The following is a 20,000-nucleotide window of genomic DNA, read 5'->3' as shown; positions in this document are numbered from 1 at the left end:
GACTATAGGCTACATGTAAAGAGACTATAGGCTACATGAAACAGTAGAGACTATAGGCTACATGAAACAGTATAGAGACTATAGGCTACATGTAAAGATACTATAGGCTACATGAAACAGTAGAGACTATAGGCTACATGAAACAGTATAGAGACTATAGGCTACATGTAAAGAGACTATAGGCTACATGAAACAGTAGAGACTATAGGCTACATGAAACAGTATAGAGACTATAGGCTACATGTAAAGATACTATAGGCTACATGAAACAGTAGAGACTATAGGCTACATGAAACAGTATAGAGACTATAGGCTACATGTAAAGAGACTAGAGGCTACATGTAAAGAGACTATAGGCTACATGTAAAGAGACTAGAGGCTACATGTAAAGAGACTAGAGGCTACATGTAAAGAGACTATAGGCTACATGTAAAGAGACTATAGGCTACATGTAAAGAGACTAGAGGCTACATGTAAAGAGACTATAGGCTACATGTAAAGAGACTAGAGGCTACATGTAAAGAGACTAGAGGCTACATGTAAAGAGACTAGAGGCTACATGTAAAGAGACTAGAGGCTACATGTAAAGAGACTAGAGGCTACATGTAAAGAGACTATAGGCTACATGTAAAGAGACTAGAGGCTACATGTAAAGAGACTAGAGGCTACATGTAAAGAGACTATAGGCTACATGTAAAGAGACTATAGGCTACATGTAAAGAGACTAGAGGCTACATGTAAAGAGACTAGAGGCTACATGTAAAGAGACTAGAGGCTACATGTAAAGAGACTATAGGCTACATGTAAAGATACTATAGGCTACATGAAACAGTAGAGACTATAGGCTACATGAAACAGTATAGAGACTATAGGCTACATGTAAAGAGACTAGAGGCTACATGTAAAGAGACTAGAGGCTACATGTAAAGAGACTAGAGGCTACATGTAAAGAGACTAGAGGCTACATGTAAAGAGACTATAGGCTACATGTAAAGAGACTATAGGCTACATGTAAAGAGACTATAGGCTACATGTAAAGAGACTATAGGCTACATGTAAAGAGACTATAGGCTACATGTAAAGAGACTATAGGCTACATGAAACAGTATAGAGACTATAGGCTACATGTAAAGATACTATAGGCTACATGAAACAGTAGAGACTATAGGCTACATGAAACAGTATAGAGACTATAGGCTACATGTAAAGAGACTAGAGGCTACATGTAAAGAGACTATAGGCTACATGTAAAGAGACTATAGGCTACATGTAAAGAGACTAGAGGCTACATGTAAAGAGACTAGAGGCTACATGTAAAGAGACTAGAGGCTACATGAAATTCAAACATATACATATCAGTAGATATGACCAAATCTCAGTGGATGTGGCCACAGGACCCACATACAGACTGTGTGTGTGTGTGTGTGTGTGTGTGTGTGTGTGTGTGTGTGTGTGTGTGTGTGTGTGTGTGTGTGTGTGTGTGTGTGTGTGTGTGTGTGTGTATGTGTGTGTGTGTGTCCACCTGGTTGAGGTAGTGGTAATCCTCCGGTTTGAGCAGGTGGAAGGCCTTCCTCTCCTCCTCAGTGGCTCCAGCCAAAAGGTAGTAGAACACATGGTAGTTCCTAGAGAGACAGAGTTAACAGAGAGTAGAACACATGGTAGTTCCTAGAGAGACATAGTTAACAGAGAGTAGAACACATGGTAGTTCCTAGAGAGACAGGGTTAACAGAGAGTAGAACACATGGTAGTTCCTACAAACAGAGTTAACAGAGAGTAGAACACATGGTAGTTCCTAGAGAGACATAGTTAACAGAGAGTAGAACACATGGTAGTTCCTAGAGAGACATAGTTAACAGAGAGTAGAACACATGGTAGTTCCTAGAGAGACAGAGTTAACAGAGAGTAGAACACATGGTAGTTCCTAGAGAGACAGAGTTAACCTGTTGAGTGTAGGGGGCAGTATTTTTGATGTTTGGATGAAAAACATACCCAGATTAAACTGCCTTTTTCTCAGGCCCAGAATCTAGAATATGTATATAATTATTGCATATAACAGAACTGATATTGCAGGCGAAAACCTGAGGAAAATCCACCCGGAAGTGCTGTTTTTCTTGAAAGCTCTCTGTTCCATTGCCTGCCTTCGCTCAATTTAAAGAGATATCAAGCAGATTTATTTTTCTATGGCTTCCACATGTTGTGAACAGTCTTTAGACATAGTTTCAGGCTTTTATTTTGAAAAATGAGCGAGAAAGATCACATTGCGTCATTGTATGGCTGGGTGCCAGCAGCGTTTTGCATGCACAACAGTTTGGAGCAGACATTTTCTCTATCTCTCCAATTGAAGAAGGTACAGTCCGGTTGAAATATTATCGATTATATATTGTAAAAACAACCTGAGGATTGATTATAAAAAACGTTTGACATGTTTCCACGAACTTTACGGATACTATTTTCATCTGCCTGGTCGTGACCGCTCGAGCCTGTGGATTTCTGAGCATAACGGGCCAACCAAATGGTGGTATTTTGGATATAAAAATAATCTTTATGGAACAAAAGGAACATTTATTGTGTAACTGAGAGTCTCGTGAGTGCAAACATCCGAAGATCATCAAAGGTAAGCGATTCATTTATTGCGTTTCTGACTTTCGTGGCCAATCTACTTGGCTGCTAGCTGTTTGTAATGTTTTGTCTGCTGAGAGAGATGTCCTTACATAAACGCTTGGAATGCATTTGCCGAAAAGCTTTTTTTAAATCTGACATGCCAGGTGGATTAACAACAAGCTAAACTATATTGCACTTGAGATTTCATGAAAATTAAATATTTGCAATAATTTAATTTGAATTTGGCGCTCTGCAATTCAGCGGATGTTGTGTTCAATATGGCACACAACAGACAATGTTTTTAAAACAATTTGCAACAGAAAATTTGTATTTCTTAACAGGAATCTCCATGTAATCCCCCCCTGTTTCAGTCCGTTATTTTATGTCTGGTGCCTAACAGACACAACCAAGACTGAGGGTTGCCAGGTTGGGTCGCCAATCTGTAAATACAGATCTTCTGTTACAAAAGAGAATAGAAGAGCTCTGCTGAGTGGCTCAATGAGTTTGAGAGAAGCGCCAGACGGAACATTTAACCTGCATTGTGACGTGTGCATTTAGCTCCATAGAGTCAGAGTTTTGCTGAAGACATGCGTAGCTGTCAACACGATAGTGCATAGCTGATACACAGCTATCACACAATGCAAAAGTCTACGTTAAATCAAATCAAATTGTATTTGTAACATGCGCCGAATACAAACAGGTGTAGGTAGACCTTACAGTGAAATGATTACTTAAAAGCCCTTGACCAACAACGCAGTTTAAAAAATACAACAACAAAATATATATATATATATATATATATAAGAAATAAATGCAGTTTTAAGAAGAAGAAAAAATAAGAAACATTTAAAAAATATAAAAATAACAAGTAATTAAAGAGTAGCAGTAAAATAACAATAGCGAGGCTATACACTATACCAGTACAGAGTCAATGTGGAGGCTATATACAGGGGGTACCAGTACAGAGTCAATGTGGAGGCTATATACAGGGGGTACCGGTACAGAGTCAATGTGGAGGCTATATACAGGGGGTACCAGTACAGAGTCAATGTGGAGGCTATATACAGGGGGTACCAGCACAGAGTCAATGTGGAGGCTATATACAGGGGGTACCAGTACAGAGTCTATGTGGAGGCTATATACAGGGGGTTACTGGTACAATGTGGAGGCTATATACAGGGGGTACCGGTACAGAGTCAATGTGGAGGCTATATACAGGGGGTACCGGTACAGAGTCAATGTGGAGGCTATATACAGGGTGTTACGGTACAGAGTCAATGTGGAGGCTATATACAGGGGGTACCGGTACCGAGTCAATGTGGAGGCTATATACAGGGGGTACCAGTACAGAGTCAATGTGGAGGCTATATACAGGGGGTACCGGTAGAGAGTCAATGTGGAGGCTATATACAGGGGGTACCAGTACAGAGTCAATGTGGAGGCTATATACAGGGGGTACCGGTACAGAGTCAATGTGGAGGCTATATACAGGGGGTACCAGTACAGAGTCAATGTGGAGGCTATATACAGGGTGTTACGGTACAGAGACAATGTGGAGGCTATATAGAGGGGGTACCAGTACAGAGTCAATGTGGAGGCTAAATACAGGGGGTACCAGTACAGAGTCAATGTGGAGGCTATATACAGGGTGTTACGGTACAGAGTCAATGTGGAGGCTATATACAGGGGTACAGAGTCTATGTGGAGGCTATATACAGGGGGTACCAGTACAGAGTCAATGTGGAGGCTATATACAGGGGGTACCAGTACAGAGTCAATGTGGAGGCTATATACAGGGGGTACCGGTACAGAGTGAATGTGGAGGCTATATTCAGGGGTACAGAGTCTATGTGGAGGCTATATACAGGGGGTACCAGTACAGAGTCAATGTGGAGACTATATACAGGGGTTACCAGCACAGATTCAATGTGGAGACTACATACCAGTACAGAGTCAATGTGGAGGCTATATACAGGGGTACAGAGTCTATGTGGAGGCTATATACAGGGGGTACCAGTACAGAGTCAATGTGGAGGCTATATACAGGGGGTACCAGTACAGAGTCAATGTGGAGGCTATATACAGGGGGTACCGGTACAGAGTGAATGTGGAGGCTATATTCAGGGGTACAGAGTCTATGTGGAGGCTATATACAGGGGGTACCAGTACAGAGTCAATGTGGAGACTATATACAGGGGTTACCAGCACAGATTCAATGTGGAGACTACATACCAGTACAGAGTCAATGTGGAGGCTATATACAGGGGGTACCAGTATAGAGTCAATGTGGAGGCTATATACAGGGGGTACCAGTACAGAGTCAATGTGGAGGTTATATACAGGGGTACCGGTACAGAGTCAATGTGGAGGCTATATACAGGGGGTACCGGTACAGAGTCAATGTGGAGGCTATATACAGGGGGTACTGGTACAGAGTCAATGTGGAGGCTATATACAGGGAGTACCGGTACAGAGTCAATCCTGAGGCTATATACAGGGTATTACGGTACAGGGTCAATGTGGAGGCTATATACAGGGGGTACCAGTACAGAGTCAATGTGGAGGCTATATACAGGGGGTACCAGTACAGAGTCAATGTCGAGGATATATACAGGGGGTACCGGTACAGAGTCAATGTGGAGGCTATATACAGGGGGTACCAGTACAGAGTCAATGTGGAGGCTATATACAGGGGGTACCAGTACAGAGTCAATGTCGAGGATATATACAGGGGGTACCGGTACAGAGTCAATGTGGAGGCTATATACAGGGGGTACCAGTACAGAGTCAATGTGGAGGTTATATACAGGGGTACCGGTACAGAGTCAATGTGGAGGCTATATACAGGGGGTACCGGTACAGAGTCAATGTGGAGGCTATATACAGGGGGTACCAGTACAGAGTCAATATGGAGGCTATATACAGGGGGTACCGGTACAGAGTCAATGTGGAGGCTATATACAGGAGGTACTGGTACAGAGTCAATGTGGAGGCTATATACAGGGAGTACCGGTACAGAGTCAATGTGGAGGCTATATACAGGGTGTTACGGTACAGAGTCAATGCGGAGGCTATATACAGGGGGTACCGGTACAGAGTCAATGTGGAGGCTATATACAGGGGGTACCAGTACAGAGTCAATGTGGAGGCTATATACAGGGGGTACCAGTACAGAGTCAATGCGGAGGCTATAAACAGGGTGTACCGGTACAGAGTCAATGTGGAGGCTATATACAGGGGGTACCGGTACAGAGTCAATGTGGAGGCTATATACAGGGGGTACCGGTACAGAGTCAATGTGGAGGCTATATACAGGGGGTACCGGTACAGAGTCAATGTGGAGGATATATACAGGGAGTACCAGTACAGAGTCAATGTGGAGGCTATATACAGGGGTACCAGTACAGAGTCAATGTGGAGGATATATACAGGGGGTTCATGTGCTCTATACACAAGGATCTCAACTCAGAATATCTCCTCCTGCCAAAGTCTCTTAGGACGGTGTCAGTAATAGTCGGAGCCTGTAGAGACTCCATCTGCGGAACATATTACACACAACGAGAGGTTGTGTTTCCAGAGGGGAAAAAACTAAGAAACACCGCATTGTATGTCACGCCATGGTGTTGAAACCTGATTAGTGTGTGTGTGTGTGTGTGTGTGTGTGTGTGTGTGTGTGTGTGTGTGTGTGTGTGTGTGTGTGTGTGTGTGTGTGTGTGTGTGTGTGTGTGTGTGTGTGTGTGTGTGTGTTTTATAGGCACCCATGTCTAAAGGAGAAGGCTGGGAGGTCTGGTTTGAGTTTGAGCTCCTGTGCTGTCATCACGGTGACTTGGAAGCCTTAGTGACCAGCGGGGCCAAACTGAGACCTTGGGGATAAAATACCCACTGTTATAAACCTATTACCGCTATTGTGATTCACTGAGTCAGCAATGAACAGGGATTTTTTTTTTTTTTTGTGGTGGTACATTGAGGGTGGGGTGGAAGTGGACGAGGTCTGTGTGTGCGCTGCGAAAATACACATGCGTGTGTGTGTGCTCGTGAGATTTTGAGCGTATATATTTCATTGATCTTTATGAGTTAGATAAACAAATTGATACGTCTTATTACAAATTGCATGTGAGTTGCATGTATATATATGTATGTATGTATGTATATATATATATATATATATATATATATATATATATGCATATACGATCATTATCACCCCACTACAATGAAACATCATCAACAATATGTAACTGTATCGACACCCCCCCATCACCATGGTAATAGCCTATATAGAGTATATGATATCCCATAATCAACCATACATGTTATCTAATATGAATTCAACTTGAGGTTCAAAATATAACTCTACGCTTTGTTAACAACAATAAAACAACTTTGCTTTAACGTTAGAGAGCGATTATATTCTGGTCTATTGAGCAAGAGTATGAGGAAGAGTATCAGATATCCTGTGTGGTTTGAGGAAATGAAGTCGGCTTCTTCGAGGTTCAGCGAACAACTGAGGAGGAAAAAATAAGAAAGTTACTCGGAATATAATCTCTCTACCACGGGGGTCAACTCAGTGGGCTAAGAGGGTCCCGTCCCTCAGATTGGAAGGTTAGTAGTTTGACTCCCTGGGTCGAGTCATACCAAAACAACTCAGAAGAAATTGACCCGATGCGTCTCTGTTTGGCACTCAGCATTAAGGAGATGGATTGGGGATAAGGTCTTATGATAGACTAGCATCCTGTCCAGGAGGTGTACTGGTACATTGTATTGTACATCAAGCTGCCTCACGTTACAGAATCAGGAGATGATTTATAGGCCGTTAAGCCTTTTAGATACTGAATCAATATTAGATAACTTATAAGGTTGTTTATGGAACAATACACAGCTACATCTGATTTATATCTATTGCTGTAATATACACTCACCAGACAGTTTATGATGTAAACCCATCTAGTACTGGGACCCCCTTTGCCTCCAGAACAGCCTGAATTATTTGGGGTATAGATTCTACAAGGTGTCGGATGTTGGTCTATGCTGACGCGATGGCTTCACGCGTTTACAGATTGGACGGCAGTACATTCACGCTGCTAACAGCCCGTAATTATGCTCTATTGGGTTGAGGTCTGGGGGACTGACCAGGAACCTGTCATGTTCCAGAAAATGTTTTCCCACTCCTCATTTGTCTGGTGTTGGTGATGTCGTGCCCACTGGAGCAGCTTCTTCTTCTTGTTTTTAGCTGATAGGAACCCGGTGATGTCGTGCCCACTGGAGCAGCTTCTTCTTCTTGTTTTTAGCTGATAGGAGCGGAACCCGGTGATGTCGTGCCCACTGGAGCTGCTTCTTCTTCTTGTTTTTAGCTGATAGGAGCGGAACCCGGTGATGTCGTGCCCACTGGAGCAGCTTCTTCTTCTTGTTTTTAGCTGATAGGAACCCGGTGATGTCGTGCCCACTGGAGCAGCTTCTTCTTCTTGTTTTTAGCTGATAGGAGCGGAACCCGGTGATGTCGTGCCCACTGGAGCAGCTTCTTCTTCTTGTTTTTAGCTGATAGGAACCCGGTGATGTCGTGCCCACTGGAGCTGCTTCTTCTTCTTGTTTTTAGCTGATAGGAGCGGAACCCGGTGATGTCGTGCCCACTGGAGCAGCTTCTTCTTCTTGTTTTTAGCAGATAGGAGCGGAACCCGGTGATGTCGTCTGCTGCTCCCATCGGTGACAAGGATCGACGAGTTCCAAGATGTTGTCTGTTTGTGGCCCGCCTGTTAGCTTGCACGATTCTTGCCATTTCCCTTCGACTTCTCTCATCAACGAGCTGTTTTTGCCCACAGGACTGCCGTTGACTGGAAGTTTTTTGTTTGTGTGTCGCCCCATTCTCAGTAAACCCTTGACATTGGCGTGCGTGAAATGCCCAGGAGGCTGGCTGTTTCTGAGATACTGGATACGGCGAAACCAACGATCATACCCCCGCTGAAAGTAGATTAGGTCACTCATTTTGCCCCTATTAAATCAAACAGTAACTGAATGCCTCGATGCCTGCCTGTTTTATATGCAACATGACTCACTGTTTGTAGGAGTGATCCATTTTTGTGAACTAGGTAGTGTACCTAAAAAAAAACTGGCCAGTGAGTGAATTCGGAAAGTATTCAGACCCCTTGACATTTTCCACAGCCTTATTCCAAAATGGATTAAATAAAAAAAGAATCCTCATCAATCTACAAACAATACACCCTAATGAAGAAGCAAAAAAATATATATATTTTTTGCAAATGTATTAATGATAAAAATTTGAAATATCACATTTACATAAGTATTCAGACCCTTTACTCAGTACTTTGTTGAAGTGCCTTTGGCAACGATTACAGCCTCTAGTCGTCATGGGTATGACTGGACAAGCTTGGCACACCTGTATTTGGGGAGTTTTTCCCATTCTTCTCTGCAGATCCTCTCAAGCTCTGTCAGGTTGAATGGGGAGCGTCGCTGCACAGCTATTTTCAGGTCTCTCTAGAGATATTCGATCGGGTTCAATTTCGGGCTCTGGCTGGGCCACTCAAGGACATTCAGAGACTTGTCCCAAAGCCACTCCTGCGTCGCCTTGGCTGTGAGCTTAGGGTCGTTGTCCGATTGGAAGGTGAACCTTCAGTCCTGAGTGCTCTTCATCAAGGATCTCTCTGTACTCTGCTCCGTTCATCTTTCCCTCAATTCTGACTAGTCTCCCAGTCCCTGCCACTGAAAAACATCCCCAAAGGATGATGCTGTCACCAACATGCTTCACCGTAGGAATGGTTCAGGTTACCAAGCGCCAGATGTGACACTTGGTATTCAGGCCAAAGAGTTCAATCTTGGTTTCATAAGATATGAAAATCTTGTTTCTCATGGTCTGAGAGTCCCTAAGGTACCTTTTGACAAACTCCAAGCGGGCTGTCATGTGCCTTTTACAGAGGAGTGGCTTCCGTCTGGCCACTCTACCATAAAGGCCTGATTGGCCTTTGCTGCAGAGATAGTTGTCCTTCTGGAAGATTCTCCCATCTGCACAGAGGAACTCCGGAGCTCTGTCAGAGTGACCATTGGGTTCTTGGTCACCTCCCTGACCAAGGCCCTTCTCACCCATTTGCTCAGTTTGGCCGGGCGGCCAGCTCTAGGAAGAGTCTTGGTGGTTCCAAACTCCTTCCATTTAAGAATGATGGAGACCACTGTGTTCTTGGGGATCTTCAATGCTGCAGAAATGTTTTGGTACCCTACCGCAGATCTGTGCCTCGACACAATCCTATCTCTGAGCTCTATGGACAATTCCTTCGACCTCATGGCTTGGTTTTTGCTCTGACATGCACTGCCAACTGTGGGACCTAATATAGACAGGTGTGTGCCTTTCCAAATCATGTCCAATCAATTGAATTTACCACAGGTGGACTCCAATCAAGTTGTAGAAACATCTCAAGGATGATCAGTGGAAACAGGATGCACCTGAGCTCAATTTCGAGTCTCATAGCAAAGAGTCTGAATACTTATATAAATAAGGTATCAGGTTTTAATTTTTAATATATTTGCAATGATTTCTAAAAACCTGTTTTTTGCTTTGTCATTATGGGGTATTGTGTGTTTATGGTAGGCCTTTATGGTAGAGTGGCCAGACGGAATGTCATTATGGGGTATTGTGTGTTTATGGTAGGCCTTTATGGTAGAGTGGCCAGACGGAATGTCATTATGGGGTATTGTGTGTTTATGGTAGGCCTTTATGGTAGAGTGGCCAGACGGAATGTCATTATGGGGTATTGTGTGTTTATGGTAGGCCTTTATGGTAGAGTGGCCAGACGGAATGTCATTATGGGGTATTGTGTGTTTATGGTAGGCCTTTATGGTAGAGTGGCCAGACGGAATGTCATTATGGGGTATTGTGTGTTTATGGTAGGCCTTTATGGTAGAGTGGCCAGACGGAATGTCATTATGGGGTATTGTGTGTTTATGGTAGGCCTTTATGGTAGAGTGGCCAGACGGAATGTCATTATGGGGTATTGTGTGTTTATGGTAGGCCTTTATGGTAGAGTGGCCAGACGGAATGTCATTATGGGGTATTGTGTGTTTATGGTAGGCCTTTATGGTAGAGTGGCCAGACGGAATGTCATTATGGGGTATTGTGTGTTTATGGTAGGCCTTTATGGTAGAGTGGCCAGACGGAATGTCATTATGGGGTATTGTGTGTTTATGGTAGGCCTTTATGGTAGAGTGGCCAGACGGAATGTCATTATGGGGTATTGTGTGTTTATGGTAGGCCTTTATGGTAGAGTGGCCAGACGGAATGTCATTATGGGGTATTGTGTGTTTATGGTAGGCCTTTATGGTAGAGTGGCCAGATGGAAGCCACTCCTCTGTAAAAGGCACATGACAGCCCACTTGGAGTTTGTGTGTAGATTGATAAGGATATTTTTAATTTAATCCATTTTAGATGAAGGCTGTAACGTAACAAAATGTGGAATAAGTGAAGGGGTCTGAATACTTTCCAAATGCTCTGTATATTTATTGAATATTATATGAATCCTATAAATTAAAATGGCAGATTTGGGTGATTAGTTTTATTTCTCAGGGATCAAATAATACTTAAAACAAAATAATGTTTCTGGAATGCTTATCGTATCTGTTTCTAACTCGGGAAACGATTTCAGAACCATCTGCGATAATAGGTCTCATGGCTGGTCATTTCTGAAGGACCTGTTTTTTATTTTACCTTTATTTAACCAGGCAAGTCAGTTAAGAACAAATTCTTATTTTCAATGATGGCCTAGGAACAGTGGGTTAACTGCCTGTTCAAGGGCAGAACGACAGATTTGTACCTTGTCAGCTCGGGGGTTTGAACTTGCAACCTTCCGGTTACTAGTCCAACGCTCTAACCACTAGGCTACCCTGCCACCTCTACACTCTAACCACTAGGCTCCCCTGCCACCTCTACACTCTAACCACTAGGCTACCCTGCCACCTCTACACTCTAACCACTAGGCTACCCTGCCGCCTCTACACTCTAACCACTAGGCTACCCTGCCACCTCTACACTCTAACCACTAGGCTACCTGCCGTCTCTACACTCTAACCACTAGGCTACCCTGCCACCTCTACACTCTAACCACTAGGCTACCCTGCCACCTCTACACTCTAACCACTAGGCTACCCTGCCGCCTCTACACTCTAACCACTAGGCTACCCTGCCGCCCCAGATGAAGGTCTTTTATATTTATATATTTTTATTTATTTAACTAGGCAAGTCAGTTCAGAACAAATTCTTATTTACAATAACGGCCTACACCGGCCAAACCCAGACAACGCTGGGCCAATTGTGCGCCGGGCCCTATAGGACTCCCAATCACGTCCGGGTGAGATACAGCCTGGATTCGAAACAGGTACCGCAAATGACATGGAACGACACCAAAGCGACTTACAGTCATGCGTGAATCATTTCTCTCTCCATATGGGTGGTCTCGGGAATCTAACCCACTATCCTGGAACTGCTCTACCAAGACAGAAAACAGTTTTCTAATTCTCCCTCACCTTTCATTGTGCTCCTGGTAGACCAGGCGTGACTTCTCCAGTAGGTACTTCTCCACATACGCTCTGTCAACACAGGAATGACTTTAGACAAGAGACACTTTCTACATAGTTTCGAACAGAGACACAGATGGAGAGAGAGACACAGAGGGAGAGAGAGAGACAGAGGGAGAGAGAGACACAGAGGGAGAGAGACACAGAGGGAGAGAGAGACACAGAGGGAGAGAGAGACACAGAGGGAGAGAGACACAGAGGAAGAGAGAGACACAGAGGGAGAGAGAGGCACAGAGGGAGAGAGAGACACAGAGGGACAGAGACACAGAGGGAAACAGAGACACAGAGGGAGAGAGAGACACAGAGGGAGAGAGAGACACATAGAGAGAGACACAGAGGGAGAGAGAGACACAGAGGGGGAGAGAGACACAGAGGGAGAGAGAGACACAGAGGGAGAGAGAGACACAGAGGGAAACAGAGACACAGAGGGAGAGAGAGACACAGAGGGACAGAGACACAGAGGGAGAGAGAGACACAGAGGGAGAGAGAGACACAGAGGGAGAGAGAGACACAGAGAGAGACACAGAGGGAGAGAGAGACACAGAGGGAGAGAGAGACACAGAGGGAGAGAGAGACACAGAGGGAGAGAGAGACACACAGGGAGAGAGAGACACAGAGGGAGAGAGAGACACATAGAGAGAGACACAGAGGGAGAGAGAGACACATAGAGAGAGACACAGAGGGAGAGAGAGACACAGAGGGAGAGAGAGACACAGAGGGAAACAGAGACACAGAGGGAAACAGAGACACAGAGGGAGAGAGAGACACAGAGGGAGAGAGAGACACAGAGGGACAGAGACACAGAGGGAGAGAGAGACACAGAGGGAGAGAGAGACACAGAGGGAGAGAGAGACACAGAGGGAGAGAGAGACACAGAGGGACAGAGAGACAGAGGGAGAGAGAGATACAGAGGGAGAGAGAGACACAGAGGGAGAGAGAGACACAGAGGGACAGAGACACAGAGGGAGAGAGAGACACAGAGGGAGAGAGAAACACAGAGGGAGAGAAAGACACAGAGGGACAGAGACACAGAGGGAAACAGAGACACAGAGGGAGAGAGAGACACAGAGGGAGAGAGAGACACAGAGGGAGAGAGAGACACAGAGGGACAGAGACACAGAGGGAGAGAGAGACACAAAGGGAGAGAGAGACACATAGGGACAGAGACACAGAGGGAGAGAGAGACACAGAGGGAGAGAGAGACACAGAGGGAGAGAGACACACAGAGGGAGAGAGAGACACAGAGGGAAACAGAGACACAGAGGGAGAGAGAGACACAGAGGGAGAGAGAGACACATAGGGACAGAGACACAGAGGGAGAGAGAGACACAGAGGGAGAGAGAGACACAGAGGGAGAGAGAGACACAGAGGGAGAGAGAGACACAGAGGGAGACAGAGACACAGAGGGAGACAGAGACACAGAGGGACAGAGACACAGAGGGAGACGAGAGACACAGAGGGACAGAGACACAGAGGGAAACAGAGACACAGAGGGAGAGAGAGACACAGAGGGACAGAGACACAGAGGGAGAGAGAGACACAAAGGGAGAGAGAGACACAGAGGGAGAGAGAGACACAGAGGGACAGAGACACAGAGGGACAGAGACACAGAGGGAGAGAGAGACACAGAGGGAGAGAGAGACACAGAGGGAGAGAGAGACACAGAGGGAGAGAGAGACACAGAGGGACAGAGACACAGAGGGAGAGAGAGACACAGAGGGAGAGAGAGACACAGAGGGAGAGAGAGACACAGAGGGAGAGAGAGACACAGAGGGAGAGAGAGACACAGAGGGAGAGAGAGACACATAGAGAGAGACACAGAGGGAGAGAGAGACACAGAGGGAGAGAGACACAGAGGGAGAGAGAGACACAGAGGGAGAGAGACACACAGAGGGAGAGAGAGACACAGAGGGAGAGAGAGACACAGAGGGAGAGAGACACAGAGGGAGAGAGAGACACAGAGGGAGAGAGAGACACAGAGGGAGAGAGAGACACAGAGGGACAGAGACACAGAGGGAGAGAGAGACACAGAGGGAGAGAGAGACACAGAGGGACAGAGACACAGAGGGAAACAGAGACACAGAGGGAAACAGCGACACAGAGGGAAACAGCGACACAGAGGGAGAGAGAGACACAGAGGGAGAGAGAGACACAGAGGTACAGAGACACAGAGGGACAGAGACACAGAGGGAGAGAGACACACAGAGGGAGAGAGAGACACAGAGGGAGAGAGAGACACAGAGGGAGAGAGACACAGAGGGAGAGAGAGACACAGAGGGACAGAGACACAGAGGGAGAGAGAGACACATAGAGAGAGACACAGAGGGAGAGAGAGACACAGAGGGAGAGAGAGACCAGAGGGAGCATAGAGAGAGACACAGAGGGAGAGAGAGACACAGAGGGAGAGAGAGACACAGAGGGAGAGAGAGACACAGAGGGAGAGAGAGACACAGAGGGAGAGAGAGACACAGAGGGAGAGAGACACAGAGGGAGAGAGAGACACAGAGGGAGAGAGAGACACAGAGGGAGAGAGAGACACAGAGGGACAGAGACACAGAGGGAAACAGAGACACAGCGGGAGAGAGAGACACAGAGGGACAGAGACACAGAGGGAAACAGAGACACAGAGGGAAACAGCGACACAGAGGGAGAGAGAGACACAGAGGGAGAGAGAGACACAGAGGGAGAGAGAGACACAGAGGGAGACACAGAGGGAGAGAGACACAGAGGGAGAGAGACACAGAGGGAGAGAGAGACACAGAGGGAGAGAGAGACACAGAGGGACAGAGACACAGAGGGAGAGAGAGAGACAGAGGGAGAGAGAGACACAGAGGGAGAGAGAGACACAGAGGGACAGAGACACAGAGGGAGAGAGAGACACAGAGGGACAGAGACACAGAGGGAGAGAGAGAGACAGAGGGAGAGAGAGAGACAGAGGGAGAGAGAGACACAGAGGGAAAGACACACAGCAGAGAAACAGAGAGGAATGAAAGAGGAAGGGAGGTCCAGACGGATAAAGGAGGTGTAGCGGTCTCTCTCACCCTCGGACGGTGCCACTCTCCTGGTAGTTGACCTGGATGAACTTCCCAAAACGGCTGGAGTTGTCGTTGTGAGCCGTCTTGGCGTTCCCGAATGCCTGGAGAGAAGAGGAGATACATTTAGGTTTATTTAAAAATCGTTGTACACGTGAGGAAATACAATCATTTCAAAAGAAGGTAAAAGGCTATCAAAAAAAAGTAAATAAATCAATGAATTATTACAATTACAATGAATGCATAAAGACACACCACTGAGCTGTAACGTCATGACAAAGGTTGAACTAACAGAACCCTGATGAAGACCACTTCCTGTCAAAACATTGGTACATAAATTATTCCATCGGAGCCATTAGTGTACGGAGCCACTAGTGTACGGAGCCACTAGTGTACGGAGCCACTATTGTACGGAGCCACTAGTGTACGGAGCCACTAGTGTACGGAGCCACTAGTGTACGGAGCCACTAGTGTAACGGAGCCACTAGTGTACGGAGCCACTAGTGTACGGAGCCACTATTGTACGGAGCCACTAGTGTACGGAGCCACTATTGTACGGAGCCACTAGTGTACGGAGCCACTAGTGTACGGAGCCACTAGTGTACGGAGCGGAACGCACAGAGGGAATACACACATCACAACTCTATATCTGGGGTCAGTACACACACACACACACACACACACACACACACACACACACCTGGTTATCAATACAAACACCCAACCCCGCTGCACAGTGTGAGAGCTCCTAACAGGTCCGTATTTCTGTTGGCCAGGTCTCAACAGTCAGGGAGTACAGGTCTCAGAGTCAGGGAGTACAGGTCTCAGAGTCAGGGAGTACAGGTCTCAGACTCAGGGAGTACAGGTCTCAGAGTCAGGGAGGACAGGTCTCAGAGTCAGGGAGTACAGGTCTCAGAGTCAGGGAGTACAGGTCTCAGAGTCAGGGAGTACAGTACACAGAGTCAGTGAGTTCAGGTCTCAGAGTCAGGGAGTACAGTACACTGAGTCAGGGAGTACAGGTCTCAGAGTCAGGGAGTACAGGTCTCAGAGTCAGGGAGTACAGGTCTCAGAGTCAGGGAGTACAGGTCTCAGAGTCAGGGAGTACAGGTCTCAGAGTCAGGGAGTACAGTACACTGAGTCAGGGAGTACAGTACACTGAGTCAGGGAGTTCAGTACACTGAGTCAGGGAGTACAGTACACTGAGTCAGGGAGTACAGTACACTGAGTCAGGGAGTACAGGTCTCAGAGTCAGGGAGTACAGGTCTCAGAGTCAGGGAGTACAGTACACTGAGTCAGGGAGTTCAATACACTGAGTCAGGGAGTACAGTACACCGAGTCAGGGAGTACAGTACACTGAGTCAGGGAGTTCAGCACACTGAGTCAGGGAGTATAGTACACTGTACACAGAGTCAATCATCATTCATCACAGATCCTAATACCCATCATGTATGGCTCTGCTATCTGTTTTTCTAAAGGTAGGTTTTTGGGCTGAATAACCCAATCAAAATTGAATGTTGGAATATGCCAGGCCTACTGGGCCAAAATCAATTATGGCCTATTGTATAGATAATATAACAAAAATTAAGGACATTTTTAAGAGATCATATTTTTTGCTACAAAGACACACTTAATTAGCTACCCACCTTGTTTCTTTCTTTTATCACATAGTGAGTACACCATCATGCTTTTGGGACATGTGTCTTTTCAGAATCCACAATGATTCTTTAGTTGTGGACACGACATCACTTCACTCCCTCTCTTGCTATTGGTCCTCATCTTTGTAAGTCACCTTGATTTAGCACCTGTGTGTTTTATCAGTTTCTTAATGAAAATATTTAGTGAACTCCATGACAGTTGCTAAAGAAAGGGGCTATAGCAGCACACAAGTAGACTAGAAATGCATGCTGGGCCGGGCGTGTCCTGAGCTGGTGAAGTGAGAGCTCATGGGCTAGAAGGCCGACGCTCCAGCCTTCGGGAATCGCGCTCTGTGCTCCAGTCAAATTGGGAACGCTCCACTCCAGCTCCGCTCCACTCAGATACTCTGCTCCCTTCCACCCTCCCACCCTCCCTCGCACCCTCCCTCCCTCCCTCAAACGCTCCCTCTCTCTCTCTCTCTCTCGCTCTCTCCCTCCCTCTCCCTCCCTCCCTCCCTCCCTCCCTCCCTCCCTCCCTCCCTCCCTCCCTCCCTCCCTCCCTCCCTCCCTCCCCCTCCGTCCGTCCCTCCCTCCCTCCCTCCCTCCCTCCCTCCCTCCCTCCCTCTCTCCCTCCCTCCCTCCCTCCTCCCCCCTCCCTCTCCCTCCCTCCCTCCCTCCTCCCTCCCCCTCTCCCTCTTCCCTCCTCCCTCCCTCCCTCCCCCTCTCCCTCCCTCCCTCCCTCCCTCACTCTCCCTCCCTCCCTCCCTCCCTCCCTCCCTCCCTCTCCCTCCCTCCCTCCCTCCTCCCCCTCTCGCCTCTCCCCAGTGCTGTAGATTATATAATGGTAATTTAGCAGGAGCATTCCAGGAGCACAGATTTCAATTGGCACTTTATGAGCTGGAACCTTGTACAGTCCTGCACTGGAGGCAAACAACCAACCAAGTAACCAAGCCAGTTTTATTCTGAACTGGCCCCTGAAACATAGGGAGGGAGACAGAGACCGAGAGAGAGACAGAGAGCGAGAGATACATACAGAGAGACCGAGAGAGAGAGATACATACAGAGAGACAGAGAGAGACAGAGAGAGAGAGAAATACATACAAAGAGACAGAGAGAGACAGAGAGACAGATACATACAGAGAGACCGAGAGAGAGAGATACATACAGAGAGACCGAGAGAGAGAGATACATACAGAGAGACCGAGAGAGAGAGATACATACAGAGAGACAGAGAGAGAGAGAAATACATACAAAGAGACAGAGAGAGACAGAGAGACAGATACATACAGAGAGACAGAGAGAGACAAAGAGAGCGAGAGAGAGAGACAGAGAGACAGAGAGAGAGAGAGACAGAGAGACAGAGAGAGAGAGACAGAGAGAGAGAGAGACAGAGAGACAAGAGAGAGAGAGAGAGAGAGAGAGAGAGAGAGAGAGAGAGAGAGAGAGAGACCACGAGAGAGAGATACATACAGAGAGACAGAGCGAGAGAGAGAGATACAGAGAAACAGAGAGAGAGAAAAACACAGTGAGACAGTAGAGAGACAGAGAGAGATTGAGATACAGAGAAACAGAGAGAGAGAGACAGAGCGAGACAGTGAGAGAGACAGAGCCGAGACAGTGAGAGAGACAGAGAGAGAGCGAGCGAGAGAGACAGCAGGTGATTACACTCCAGTCAGCACAGACCCAGACAACAGTCCAGCACAACAACACCCAGCCACATAATAATACACCCATCACACCCTAGACCTTCTATCTGAGGACCAACTACCCAGCCACATAATGATATACCCAGCGCACCCTAGACCTTCTATCTGAGGACCAACTACCCAGCCACATAATTGATATACCCAGCGCAACCCTAGACCTTCTATCTGAGGACAACTACCCAGCCACATAATGATATACCCCAGCGCACCCTAGACCTTCTATCTGAGGACCAACTACCCAGCCACATGAATGATATCCCCAGCGCACCCTAGACCTTCTATCTGAGGGACCAACTACCCAGCCACATAATGATATACCCAGCGCACCCTAGACCTTCTATCTGAGGACCAACTACCCAGCCACATAATGATATACCCAGCGCACCCTAGACCTTCTATCTGAGGACCAAACTACCGCAGCCACATAATGATATACCCAGCGCACCCCTAGACCTTCTATCTGAGGACCAACTACCCCAGCCACATAATGATATACCCAGCACACCCCTAGACCTCTATCTGAGGACCAACTACCCAGCCACATAATGATATACCCAGCGCACCCTAGACCTTCTATACTGAGGACCAACTACCCAGCCACATAATGATATACCCAGCGCACCCTAGACCTTCTATCTGAGGACAACTACCCAGCCACATAATGATATACCCAGCGCACCCTAGACCTTCTATCTGAGGATCAACTACCCAGCCCCACATAATGATATACCCAGCGCACCCTAGACTTCTATCTGAGGACCAACTACCAGCCACATAATGATATACCCAGCCGCACCTAGACCTTCTAATCTGAGGACCAACTACCCAGCCACACTAATAATGAGTAACCCCCCAAGCCGCACCCTAGACGCTTAACTATTCTGAGGACCAACTACCCAGTCCACATAATGATTATAACCCACAGGCGCACCCTAGACCTTCTATCCTTGAGGACCAACTACCCCCAGCCCACATAATGATATACCCAGCGCACCCTAGCGACCTTCTATCTGAGGACCAACTACCCAGCCACATAATGATATACCCAGCGCACCCTAGACCTTCTATCTGAGGACCAACTACCCAGCCACATAATGATATACCCATCACACCCTAGACCTTCTATCTGAGGACCAACTACCCAGCCACATAATGATATACCCCAGCGGCACCCTAGACCTTCTATCTGAGGACCAACTACCCAGCCACATAATAATACACCCATCACACCCTAGACCTTCTATCTGAGGACCAACTACCCAGCCACAATAATGATATACCCAGCGCACCCTAGACCTCTATCTGAGGACCAACTACCCAGCCACATAATAATATACCCAGCGCACCCTAGACCTTCTATCTTGAGGACCAACTACCCAGCCACATAATGATATACCCAGCGCACCCTAGACCTTCTATCTGAGGACCAACTACCCAGCCACATAATAATACCC

General features: G+C 46.8%; 1 protein-coding gene across 4 annotated transcripts in view; it reads right to left on the bottom strand.

Annotated features, from left to right (window-relative positions):
• Nucleotides 1-20,000, bottom strand: part of LOC109898287 (unconventional myosin-IXAa-like) — a 274,482-nt gene that overhangs the window by 129,620 nt on the left and 124,862 nt on the right. For all 4 annotated transcript variants that reach the window (XM_031833015.1, XM_031833013.1, XM_031833014.1 and 1 more), the window contains exons 3-5: nucleotides 15,216-15,310; nucleotides 12,124-12,186; nucleotides 1,523-1,622 (exon numbers count right to left, since the gene is read on the bottom strand). In XM_031833015.1, coding sequence (XP_031688875.1) covers nucleotides 1,523-1,622; nucleotides 12,124-12,186; nucleotides 15,216-15,310 — 258 coding nt within the window. The remainder of the gene's footprint in view (nucleotides 1-1,522; nucleotides 1,623-12,123; nucleotides 12,187-15,215; nucleotides 15,311-20,000) is intronic.

Source organism: Oncorhynchus kisutch, linkage group LG10 (genome assembly GCF_002021735.2).
Source record: "Oncorhynchus kisutch isolate 150728-3 linkage group LG10, Okis_V2, whole genome shotgun sequence".
Lineage (NCBI taxonomy): Eukaryota > Metazoa > Chordata > Actinopteri > Salmoniformes > Salmonidae > Oncorhynchus > Oncorhynchus kisutch.
Note: the sequence above shows the minus strand (reverse complement) of the source record. Positions and strands in the feature narration are given on the sequence as shown.